This window comes from Phymastichus coffea, unplaced genomic scaffold, assembly GCF_024137745.1.
Source record: "Phymastichus coffea isolate CEN01 unplaced genomic scaffold, Cenicafe_Pcof_1.1 PCOF00014, whole genome shotgun sequence".
Classification (NCBI taxonomy): domain Eukaryota; kingdom Metazoa; phylum Arthropoda; class Insecta; order Hymenoptera; family Eulophidae; genus Phymastichus; species Phymastichus coffea.
Window position 1 is genome coordinate 7,118,335 of NW_026706825.1, and position 14,061 is coordinate 7,132,395.

General features: G+C 31.0%; 1 protein-coding gene across 1 annotated transcript; it reads left to right on the plus strand.

The window, feature by feature from the left end:
* Window positions 1-285: 285 nt before the first annotated feature.
* On the plus strand, window positions 286-7,969 carry LOC131674896 (uncharacterized). The gene is made up of 4 exons (XM_058953711.1): window positions 286-313; window positions 2,351-2,451; window positions 5,703-6,000; window positions 7,794-7,969. Exons 1-4 carry the CDS (start codon window positions 286-288, stop codon window positions 7,967-7,969), a joined length of 603 nt encoding a protein of 200 aa, XP_058809694.1.
* The last annotated feature ends 6,092 nt before the right edge of the window (window positions 7,970-14,061 follow it).

A 14,061-nucleotide genomic window follows, 5' to 3' on the forward strand; every position in this document is an offset into this window, starting at 1 on the left:
GCGTCAATAATGAATTTCTCCCCAAAAATTCAATTTTTTTCTTCTTTGTTCATTTAAAAATATTAAAAAATAACCCAATATATTGATTTCAACTGCAAAATTATGTTTTTGAACTATTAATGAACTGAAAGAATGCAAAAGACCCTGTTGAAATCCATAATGTTGTTCTAAAATGGCAAAAGAAGCAATAAATCAATGTGTCCATCAGGATGGACACTGTGCTTCAAAGGGTTAAATAATAAATATGAAGATTTGAACATTGGTCATCTCAAATTAGTTAACAATATGTCTCAAGATATTAAAGATATAAAAGGTTAGTACTAATAATAGGTATGTTCAATATTATTTGAAAATGTTTTCCCCAAAATTAATTTTTGTATAAATACAATATATTGCTATTGTTTTCGTCAGTAATGCTGTTAAAATATTGCGATAGTATTTTCGAAATTTACTGGCTTTATTTTAATGTTAGATGTAGGTATATGGACAAGGGATCCCCGATTTGTACCAAAAGATTCGATTTTTCATAATCGCTTAATAAAAGACATCGATTTTTAACAAAAAATACTCTAAGAATCGATTAGAGCATTAATTATTGATAAATATCCTTTTTTTATAAATACAAATTAAATATCATTCTTTTATTCTGGTTGAAATTCATAAATTTTCAAGAAATTATGATTTAATTTATAACGATTTTGTAACTAGAGGTTGACAAGGTCAGCTGTGAGTTTAAATAAGATGAATTTGAATTTTAACTAAAAAAACCTAGATTTGTAAGTAGAATTGTAAAATAATAGCCACTTGAAATAATCTAATAAATTTTACGACCGAAATAATGGAGCAATTATTTAAAAATCGATTTTAATCGGAGATCCCTAATATGGACTATGTCCTGTATATATAATCACGTAACAATTTCAGTGCTACATCTTTCGTGAACAGGATGTCTCACTGCTGTTGAATTTGACGCAGATTCGGTGAGATTTATTAAGAAGTAGGTGACGACTACTATAGTTTTTTTTGGTTGTGGTAATTATATATTTGTATGGGTTGCATTTGTATATATTTGCCAACCTTGGTACACCTTTTTCAATCGGTTTCTTTTTAAAATATTTCGTGAACTGATTGTTGCACCGATTTGACATAGTTTAGTAAGATTTACCCCTTTATTATTATAAATTAATATATTTATTTTAAGTTTTAGTAATTATAGTCGCATGTGATTGTGAACTTTTCTTCCTTCTTCAATTGTGTTTATCTTATTTTCATATTGTAACTATTTTGCACATGTACATTTTAGTCGGCAGAGCGCTCGGCTTCTGAATTTGAACGCGATAATCTCTACCGTCTTCCCGTAGCTTAATTCGCTGATAGCTACGGTTATTCAGGAAAGCGTAGAACTTACCACCGTTCTCTGACGATCTATTGGTATAGAAAAGTAACATGCGCAAATATTTAACCCCTTGAATGGCAATGGTTTTCTAACTTTCCTTAATTAAAAAGAAATAGTTCCCAGGAAATTTTGAGGTCGCTGAATTCATGAGCGTCTTTATTTTTTACCGAAATTATTCTAAAGAGGTTTAAAATAGGGGTTGAAAAAAAAATTGTTACTAAAAAATAAAAATGTACCTTTGTCATTCAACCTTTATTTTCAATACCATGAAACTTTTCTGTGGTAATAAAAAACTCTTGTATTAAAAAATCAAGAAAATAATTTTTTTCCGCAAAAATCAGAGAATTTACCTCACTTTCAATTGCTTTGTTCGATCCTTCATGAACTTCGTAAGGCAAAACTAACGACATGGATGGAGTTTCTCTCTTTCAATCTCTCTCTCGCTTATACCAACGAAAATAAACGCTTAAGCGTCTATCTTCTTAACTTATACTAAGGCAGCATCAAGCGCTGTATGAGCGCTATAGTGTGCGTATGCGTTTGACTCTTTCGCTTCCATTGTGTGCTTAACTCCTGCTTCTTTCTCTCAACGCGTGTGCTTGCATTTGTATACATTGATGTTTACACGTGCATGAAAAGTGCACTGCCCTAACAATTACTGAAAATATTGATGATTGAAAAGATTTTGTGATTTAGCAATCTGATACTAAAATTTCTTTTGTAAATAATGTGTGCATTTTGTAATTATAGTTCAATAAATTTCAATTGATAATCAATTTATTTGTATATAAAATGCTTCAAAAATTATAACAATTAAGAACTGAACGCACGCGCACATACTTTGAAGTAACCTACACACCGTAACATAAATAATATTTTTTCATCAATAAAAATTCTGAATATTATATTTTTTTATGTTTCTTATTCTCACATATTCGATACATTATTTTCCAGTTCTTATGGATCAAAAAAACCAAATTTATAATTCCACGGAAAAAAGTATAAATCCACAATTAAACGATTTCCCGATAGGATACTTGGTCGAAGGCAAAGGCGTATGTATATTGATCTGAATTGATTGAATTACTTTTTAACCCCAAGCCGAATCTAGCCGAGATGCCGAACCCGTTGTATCGCAAAAAGAATTTTTTTTTGGAACGAAGTTTCTTATTTCGGATTGACGAAGGGGATCTAGCCGGCAAAAAGTGAAACATTACGCGAAAAGGTACACTCAAAAACAACACGCGAAACCCGTCAAACGCAAATTTTTGTTGTTGAGAATATACGCGTATATACATACATGTATATCTACAGTGCCGCTCACGCACTTTTACCCCCCTACGGACAAAATCAGTCTAACTTCAAAGTTTTATATCCCTGGTAGAAATTAACGTACAGAGACGCGCGTGGGTGCGTTTGAAAGGACTTTCGGAGAGCTTTCAAATGATATGATTCACGGTTGCCATCGATTGTTTTTTTAAATTTTGCAACAATTATGCAAAATTGAAAATTCTGAAATTTTTTTATTATTTTTGACAATTAGCCAATTTCGGAAAAAAAATCGTACGAAAATTTGAAGTACACCATTTTTTAGCTATTACCAAGCCCTATCTGAATCACTCATCAAAAATTTATTTTCGTCAAATATGACGCGCGCACGGACATTTTTTCCTGGAAGTGACAGTTTTTTTCAACATTTTTTATCTCCGTCAAATTGTAACAATCGAAAAAAATTTATAGGAGAAAAAATGTTTGTTGTTTCACGTAGAATACTGCAATAATTTTTTTTTTGGTTTTTCGAAAAATTTTTTTTTTCGGTTTAAATTATTTTTCAAGGTCGAAAAAAAAAAGATTTTTTTTTTATGTAATTTACGATACTTGTTATGTAGTATTATTGAATGGGTGGAAAAAAATTTTTTTTTGTGGTTTCTCATCTTTTTAGCGTACCGACTGTGAGAAAAAAAAATTGAAAAAAACCGAAAAAAAAAATTTTTCGAAAAACCAAAAAAAAAATTATTGCAGTATTCTACGTGAAAAAACAAACATTTTTTTTCCTATAAATTTTTTTCGATTGTTACAATTTGATGGAGATAAAAAATGTTGAAAAAAACTGTCACTTCCAGGAAAAAATGCCCGTGCGCGCGTCATATTTGACGAAAATAAATTTTTGATGAGTGATTCAGATAGGGCTTGGTAATAGCTAAAAAATGGTGTACTTCAAATTTTCGTACTATTTTTTTTCCAAAATTGGCTAATTGTCAAAAATAATAAAAAAATTTCAGAATTTTCAATTTTGCCTAATTGTTGCAAAATTTAAAAAAACAATCGATGGTAACCGTGAATCATATCATTTGAAAGCTCTCCAAAAGACCTTTCAAACGCACCCACGCGCGTCTCTGTACGTTAATTTCTACCAGGGATATAAAACTTTGAAGTTAGACTGATTTTGCCCGTGGGGGGGGGGGGGGGGGGTAAAAGTGCGTAAGCGGCACTGTATATATACATATATACTCGCATATATCTGCATGAATCATAATATTTATATGCAGACAATATTCTCAGTCTATGCAGATATTGAGTTAACTTATACGGACGTCTGCACCAGCACATTAAAAATCTTACCCACCGAACCTAAATTATACAGATATTAAGAAATATGCCGATAATTACGAAAGGGATTCTAAGGGTAGTACTTTCGACATACACTCCGAGTGTAAAGGCGTCGGCTTCGAACTCCAAGCGAACAAACCTTAACTACCCCGAAACTTACTTAAAAAGGGTGGATTGTCAGGTGAAGCGCGTCCGCATAAGGATGGATTTATATGATTATACATACTCACTTATAGTCTTATATATTATTCCACTGTGACGGTAAACGTCAAATTAGCGCTGATTATTCAACTTAATTGCTACCTGTGAGGGCAGCACCTGCCGGGGGGACAAAATACGTAACGAAGGAATTCGGCACGCGAGCAGACGGAACGCGCGCGATTGAAATCGAACCAGTAAAGCTTAGACCATCGTAGTGTCCGCCCGCTTATCGTTTTCGTTACCGCAAACTCACGTGCCCTTGACGACCACGCACCAGATTAGTGACATACGACCAGCTCCAGATACCCGGAACAGCTGCCACCGAGGTGTCAGTGATTCACCAGCTCGAGACCAGGACGAGAGAGAGGCAGAGTGTGTGAGGTTTCGCCATCGAGGGCGAAACCAGTGTGTGCGCGCATTCGCGATCCGCGAACGACGAACAATAATAACTGTTCTGCGCTGTGCGATTTATCGCTGTGTTCTCCGACCGCCTGCAAAAATAAGGTAAGCTGGCCAGCTTAATCACGCGCTCGGGTTCGCATGATTTATAACTAATTTCTAATGTTCGATGCGTGCATGTAACGGCTCTAACAACAAAGAGCGGCGAGCGTACCGGCAAAGCGTGTTGTCGAAGAGCGAGCGTCAACGTAAACAAACGCGCGGGCCGACCTTCTGTAGAGTATAAGGAATAATAAAAGATCCCGTTCGTATTACTAACAGGTGTTTTCTTTTGATTCTCTTATATCTCTTAGCTTCTACTCACTTTTTAATTTATTGTAGGTTATTCACGATTACTGGTTGACTAGCGTATATTTTCTCATTCTCTCCTGGATACGTATTGAGCATTGACAGTTACGCGCTCCCTTTTAGAATAATAGCGCGAATTAAATAATTAAACGGAATCGATCCCGTTACACCACATATACTCACATATATACTCACATATTTTTATTGTTATACCAGTAATCAAATTAGACAAAAAAGTTACACCTTTCCTTATTCATTCATCGGCAGAGACAAATGAAAGAAACTTCATTCCTACGCGTGTTTCACGACACGTATCTTTTTTTTATTTATTCGTATTTCGTTATTTTTTTAAAATGTTGTATTTTTTTTTAGTTTTTAAATACAAATAAATAAAAAATTTCTTTTCTAGATATAGCGAGTTTGGCATCTCTGGCTGAACTGAAATTATTTATAACGATTTTTCACCAACAAATTGAATTCTGAAAAAAAGTATTTATACAGGTTTCTTTCATAATTTTTCCCGTAGAATCAATTGCCGCTATTAGCTTTTTTAATTAAACAAGTTTTTGGTAACTAGTTAAAATAACCTTTTATAAACAATTGCAAATTTTAAAAGGTAAAACACGGGCAATTTTTAGTCATGCCACGGATACAATAGTTAGTTTGATGCTATCTCGACTAGATTCGTCTTGGCGTTTAATGGGTTAATATGAGATTTGTTAAGATGATCATTATATTTTTTATGTAGATACATTTAGGCCTAGGTGAATGGATGGACGAAGAAACGCATGCTAGTTTAATAGCGGACTCTACAAGTCCAAGCATGTTCGTTGGTAACATCCTTTTATCCGTTTTCAAGAAGAGTGTGCTATTAGTCAGTACACTAACTGGTCGTACAACCAACCGTAAAGGAAAAGATAAGAAACTTGCTGAAAAATATAATCTCGATAACCAAGAGTTGGAAGATGATAACGATGACGAAGAAGTGAATAACAAGGAGAATCACGTTAATAAATTGGATTCCAAAAAGGTTAATGCTTGCAAAGGTAAGCACTGTACAAGATTTATTTGTTTTATAGAATAAGAGTGGGCAAAGCTGGGTGTCGGTGATGTTTTTTGTTAGGAGCATTTTCACGACTCAGGACCAGTCTTCTATAAATTCTTTTCCCTTGAAAAGAACCTATAAATGTTATAATAACTGCGTGCATAAAAATATAGTGGGATGTATATATCGAACGGAGTGTAACGTCCGTTTAACTACTCTTTTCACAGGTTTTTACATTTTTTAATTCGTAAAATACAGACTCAAATAAGAATTGATACTAAAATTTAATATACTCATCTTCAAGTACGTCGATCAAGCTATAAAAACACTCGTTATATTTTAATTTCCATTGAGTGAAGCCAGTTCAACAGGAAAAGTTTTAAAATATCAAGGTAGGACAAAGCGGGGATCCATTTTTTCCAAAAAATTTTTCGATCTATAATCAAATTACTTTATATATGTTCGTTATGTATGATTTACGATGTTTTTTCGCTCGCTGATTACGAATCTAACATTTTTTAACGAAACGATTTATTCGAAAAAATATAGAATTTAAATAATTTATTTTAAAAAATGATATACCTGATGTTGCATTAGACGGTGATATTACCACAAGAATAGTTATGGGAGATGATGAATTAGTAATCAAAATTTCACCTTAAATTTATAAATGTAAATAATGGATTTTTATTGGGTACCCCGCTTTGTCCGCCAAAAACAAAATATTTTTTTATTCGCTCTTAAAATAAGCTTATAGATATTTTAAAAACGTCAGTACATCTCAATTTGATAGAATTTTCGGAGAGGAACAAGAATCCGTTATAAGAATTTAATTTGTATGCGTCTAAAAAAATTTATCACTGATATTGCTTAGTTATCCCGCTTTGATTCCTTTATAGAAAAGTAATTATGAGGTTCCTTAAAAGAAAAGTAATTCATGCTAACATAATTGCCTTTTCGAACTTTCAATTGCGTGCGCTCTACACTAATTTTCAACGAACGTAAAGAAAATCAGCTGTCGCTTTGTAAGAGATCACATGACGATCTCCCAAACAATAAGAACATAAACAAACTTGTTTTACTTTTCTCGGTTCTCTTTTTTACGAAGGGGTAAACAATTGAAAACGATTGATTATGATAAAATGATATAGAAATTTATTTAAAAATATAGAAGACCGATTCCATTCAGATTCACGCAGGCTATCACTATCGATATTAAATTTTGACTTTTTTATAATGAAACTGAAAGCTAGGGTGTATTTTGTTGTGCAGTCCATCGGAAAGCTGTTTCAAATGGTGAGAATATGCTATTTTTCGTTTTTATAATTTTTATTAATTAATGCATTTTTTTGTATTTTTCGATTCCGAATTTCACTTCTAGTGTTTTTGGAGGGGTTCCAACAAAAACCAATAGCACCATCGTATTTTACGAAAAAAATACGTGGAAATTATGTACACCATTGTTGAAAATAGTTTTTAATATCTCTCCAAAAATCCAGTAAATAAATTACTTCTATTCATACTCCACAGATCAGCCAGATTTGTACTCGTACTTCTTTGAAATACAAAGACCGTCAAGCATCATTTTCGATAATTTTATATTTGTTTTTCATATATTTTTAAACGTAGAATACGATGGCATTATTGATTTTGCTATAGAATTAAGTCCATTTTTATTAGCAAAAAGTCAAAATTTAATATCGATAGTGATAGCCTACATGAATCTGAATGAAATCGACAAGAAATCTAATACATAGAAAAAATTATAATAGAAAAATCAACTTCAATTTTCAGCATATTATATACATTGGTTAGAACATTACTATGAACAAGAACTGACAAAAAGGCAAATGAAGACATACAACCGTTCTGAACAAATAGCCAATTTTAAAGAGTATATAACTAAGAAAATTTCAAACCTGAAACAACCAAAAGCATCAAAACCAAAAAAAATCAGAATTACCACGTAATCCTTTAGATGATACTTTTGAGTTTGTATCACCTTCAGATTTTCCTAAATCTCAGAATAGTTTCAGTCTCGATCCCTTAACAACTGTGGAAACAGAAGAGAAAGGTGCTGATAATGTAGAAAATATGTTTGATGAAGACCTATTGGTATCTTCTTCTGATGAAGAATCATAGATTTATATTTTATTTTACAGTGGGTCAAAGGATGTGTGGGTATATTAAACCACGCTCACCCTCGACCTTCTCTATTTAACTTTGATTTCCTATTGTTCATTTATTTTTAAGTAAATATTTATTTATTTAATATTTATTATTTTTAATGTTCAAGCGCTCACAAATGACTTTAAAATGTAATTTTCTTTGTTTTGACGTTTGAGACCGTCTTTAAAATAATTGACAAATATGTATGTATTTGTTGTCTTGTAATAAAAACAATAGTTAAGTAAGCTATTTTTTATATCATGCCTCTTTATTAATTCTTCTATGCTCGTCGTTTCAATCGGATATCCATTCAGTGAGTATATGATTACTAATTGGTAAAATACTAAATATGCAGGTATAAATGAAGTAATAATGAAATAGTCAAACTAATTTTTATAAATGAATCTGGTAACATCATCTGAAATTAATATTGAAAAACTGAATTTAATTGGGTAATACGTTTATAGCTTAATTTTTCTTTTCTAAAAGTTGACCTTTTCTATCTAGCTAATCGAAGTTTTCTTGATTTGTCAATAAAAAATTCCAAAATTAGATCATTGAAAATTATTGAAATGGAGCTGTAATTCATATTGATAAGTAATCGATTAGCTATCATTAAATAACTCGTGCTTTATTAGAAAATATTGAATGGCATAAAAAATTATTAAAACATTTCAAAAAGAATAAAACTAATCCTAAATTCATTAAAAATGATTCAAGGTTATTAAGTCTCTTTATATTTTCCAATAAATGATTAAAAATTATAGAAATAGAATATCAGGATCATTACAACTTAAACAATTACAATTACAAAATTACAAACATTAAAACTTATTGAATAGTATACATTCAATGCGAATATTTTTCATTCAAAAGTATTCGATATTATCAAATTTAATCCATTTGAATCTTGATTGATCCAATCAATTTTAATCATTTTCAATCACTGTGCTTTAAAATGTAAAATCTTAATAAATTTTAATCAACTTTCGAAGGATTCAGATCTAGGATTGAAAATGATTGGTCTATTTTTAGTCATTATTAATCCTACCTTTTAGGATTACATTAAAATTTATTAAATGCGATCATTCAATGCTAATATTTATCATTAAGAAGTATTGAATATTATTCGATTTAATCCGTTCAAATCTTATTTAATCAAATCCACATTAATCATTTTTAATCATTTTGCTTTATGATGTATTATTTCAATACATTTCAATGGACGTTTTAAGGATTCAGATCTAGGATTGAAAATGATTGGCCTATTTTTAATCATTTTTAATCCTACATTTTTAGCAGGGTAGCAGGCGCATTATCGTGGTGCAAAAGCCATGAATTGTTTTGCTACAAATCCGGGCGTTTTTTTCGGATTGCTTCACGCAAACGACGTTGAACTTGTAGGTAGTACTGCTTATTGATTGTTTGACCTTGTGGCAAGAATTCATAATGCACTATGCCATTAAAATCGAAGAACACAGTGAGCATAACCTTCACATTCGACCGTACTTGTCAAGCCTTTTTCGGTCTTGGCGATCCAGAATGCCTCCACTGGGACGATTGAGCCTTAGTTTCGACATCATATCCGTAAACCCATGTTTCGTCACCTGTTATAACACGTTTTAGTAGTTCTGCATCGTTATTGACTTCATTTAGCGACTCCTGAGCAACTTCCATTCGCCGCTGTTTTTGTTCGAAATTCAACAATTTTGGAACGAATTTTGCTGCCACACGTTTCATACACAAAACATTCGAAAAAATTTGATGGCATGAGCCAACTGATATGCCAACATCATCAGCGATTTCTCTGATTGTGATTCGGCGATCGTTCATAACCATTTCTTTCACTTTTTTCACGTTTTCATCGGTTGTTGATGTGCTTGGGCGTCCGGGTCGTTCGTCATCTTCAACGTTTTCGTGGCCATCTTGGAAACGCTTATACCACTCATAAATCCTTGCTTTACTCATAGCAGACTCACTATATGCCTTTGTTAACATTTGACAAACTTTACTACACTTTATTTCATATTTTACGCAAAATTTAATACAAATTCTTTGATCCATTTTTTTTCACAAACGAAAATCGCCGAGCTCGAAAAACACGTCTAACGTTAGCGGCTGCCACTTAAAAAGTAAGCAATGAATATTGCTGAAAATTTTGTCGTACTTCAGGGGCATGTGTACCAACATAATAAAAAAAAATTTTATACAAGCGGACTCTCCAAACCCGCGAAATTTAAAAATTCTCGTTACTTTTTGAACACACCTCGTATACATGGAGGCACCCCGCTGTGTAAAAAAAGTGTGACCGTTTTTCAAGCCAGTGCGAGAGAGAAAGAGAATGTTATACCCTTTTCTGTCTCTTTAGTTATAGGTTAACAGCTGTTTTAAACCCAACATAATGTAGTTTGCCGGTTCAAATCTTATAGAAAACTTTTTTATTTACATTTTTTTTATTAGAGAATAATAATAATAATAACTCGATGGTATACACATACGTCAAAACATTTTTATTATTCTTGCATATAAATAAATAAATGAAATTCTATAAAAATAAGTCATTGAATTGTTTAAAGTATTTTTAATCATTTCTTCCGTCGTCTTTTAGGGAAGCTTGTGGTTCGTTTATTTATAATAATTAAAATAATGAATTGTCAACTAGTTTTATTCAAGATTAAATTTACTTAATTTTTTAATTATTTATTTACTCGAGATGTAAAATAATAATGAGATGTGAAATAATCTATAAATTTATATAAATAAATAATAAAATAAAAGGAATCTTTTTGTCAAACTAGAATGATTTTGCATTTTAACGAACTATCAGTCAGATACTTCGAATCCCCATGAAAAAATATTAGCTTCACGATTTTAAGAAAAGATTAAAAATGTTTATGTTAATTATTAAAAAACAATTATTTTAAAATATCAACGAATTATTTATTGATTATAAATCTGAGGAAATATTACATTCTTATAAATTGTACATACTTAAGTTGTAACATTTGAATTAAACTTTACTGAATGTGAAATTAATTCATTATACTATTTATTATAAAGATTTACTTAAAAGAATCATACGCTGTTTGATAATAATTTTTAAAAATTAAATTAGAATGCACGTTAAATCAGTACGAGTACAGTGAAATACTTTTTATAAAATTAGTATATGTATATGCATTTTTATATGCACATTTTGTACATATTTTTAATAATAGCTGTAACAAACTATATCATATATTTACATTTTTATTTTTATTTGAATTTAAAATATTCAAATTTATCCCATTTGACTAGCTTTATATTTTTATAAGTGTATAAAATTTCGATTTGTTAAAATTTTACTTATGAGGAAACGCGATTGAAATATTTTTTTCTATTGATTTTTGAAAAGAATTAATTTTGTATAGGTGTGCCGGACTTTTTTTATAGAAGATAATTTAGTTTTTTCATAGTGTTTAATTCTTATCAAAAAATAAATTTCTAAGATTTTTTTTATTAAAACAAATCTATGTGATTCGGGATCGTTTGAATGATGTATCTCTAAAACACTTTCTGGTATTTTTTGCAAAGTTATGTTAATTAAATTTTTATAAATTTCTCGCCTTGACCTATACAGTTCTCTAAATATTTTTTCTGCAATTTTACAAACTGACACGACTCCTGTGGAAGGTTTGCATAAGCCTCCACGATTCTTTATATTTAAAATGTCGGATTCGCTTGGTTCTTTCACATCGAGCGTCAATAATACTGGGCAAATGCAACATTTGCATTTTTTTAGTAACGACCTTAACACAGCACCTGCTATGTAAGTAACTACATCATTGATATATTTAAGATTAGTGTTAACGCCGTAAAAATCATCACTTTGAATCAATTGTCCATCCGCAATATTTAAATGAAAATCTACATATTCATCATAGTTCGCTGACAAAGGTTGAATTTCTACTGACCGTTGAATGCATCGAGGCGATTCATATACTTGTAATATTGTAGAGCCATCTAAAAGTATGCAGTTAGCTTTATCAGAGCCTTTAATATCCGCGTGCATTAATAATTTTTTCATTATATGCATAAATTGATAGGCTGTAGGATTGTTGCTGTGACCACCTCTGGTTCTTACAGCACTGAAATACACCTCTAAGTGATCCTGCGACAATTTATAAGTCAAAAGAAAACCACTGTGATTCTCGTAGTATTCATTGTAAATGTCAATAACACTTTGCAGTGAAATAATCATGCCGATAAACCCAGTCTTTTTTTTACAATTTATCACAGGACTACCGTCTTTTAATTTTAGTGCTTTTAAGTAAGCGGTAATATTTTTTGCTGTTTTAGTAATACTGTCCACGTTGTCTTTTGAAATTGCAGCTTTCGACGGATCTGTAGGATATAATTCCCGAGAATTCAAAATATTGAAACCTGCATCAACATTTGATGAACATTTTACAGTTCCTTCAACATTTTGGAATTCGGATAGTTTTAATGTATCTTTACAGTATTTGAGTCCATCGCTTGTGCTTTTGCTCAATGTCTGTGCTGCTACTCGCACATTCATTTTGCAACTTTCCCATTGTAAGTGTTCCTTGGTCATTTTACTTATTTTAAGACCATTGACATCTTGAAAATCAACTAAAGCCTCTATATGTGACCAACTAATGACATTATCATCCGCATCATATAAATTTTCAGTTGCAATGGTGTTACGAATCAATTTTAAAGCGTGACATGCATCGCTAACTATAAACACTTTTTTATTTATAACAGGATGAAAGAAAAAGTTTACGATTAGATCTTTATGCACTAATAACTTTGCACCTAATATTTCGCACATTGTGAAGTTACACTGAAGTCCATCGAAAGTCACAGACGTAACCGTAGCACCAGAGTCATGCAAAGCAATCAAACTGTTATTGACAATTTCGGCTTTTTCTTTTCCAGTTAGCGAGTTGCAGAAGTAAAATGAAACGGGGACTTTCCAATTACCATTTTCACAAACTGTCATCACTACAAGCACATTCTCCGCTGCAGGAATTTCGTTATCATCTATACCTTTACCGATATCGATATACCCATATTCCTTTCCATTCATTAATTCAATCGCCTTCTTAATTTTCATTTCATCTAATGTTAAATTTAACAAAATAGGTTTCTCAGGATTCTTCTTTTTGCTCATGTCAACTTTACTTTTAATCGCTTTTATACTAGAACAATTAATTCCAGATGTACATTCAATATTTTTATGCCACTTTTGAACAGTAACCGGGTGAGGTAAATTTTTCAAAAAAGAATTGCGCACATAGTTGTACGCTTTGGCCGAGTAAAATTGCAAGGTTGATGCAAACTTTTTAAAAGCATCTGGAAAAGCTTTATTTGTTCGTTTTTTGTATAATAAACGATTAAAAAGTAAACGAGCAGTCTCAGGTACAGTTTCCTAAAATAATAAAAAAACGTAGATAGAATATAAATAAAAACACAAAAGTATAAAAATTTATCATTTAGCCATTTGCAAACCCGTTATTATAAATTTAAACAATAAAGTACAAACATAAAATATTAAACAATCGAACACCTAAATTTTAATAATGTAAAAACGGGTTTCTTAGTTATATATTTTTAAAGTAAGATTTTTTATTAACAAGACCACTTTAATTGTAATTTTACGACTTAATTTAACAATTCTAATTAAAAACAACCTGCTTTAGAATAGTTTTGCTTGATTTTCATTCATACTATTATCACACGAGAAAAATATGTGCGTGAAAAACTTGTCAATTGGATTTAAAACTGATAAGAAGTTATGAAATATATAAATATAGCTCATAAGTTTACAATTATTAAAAAAAAAAAGAAAATGGGATTTTCAAATAATATGAAGTAAATATAAATGTTT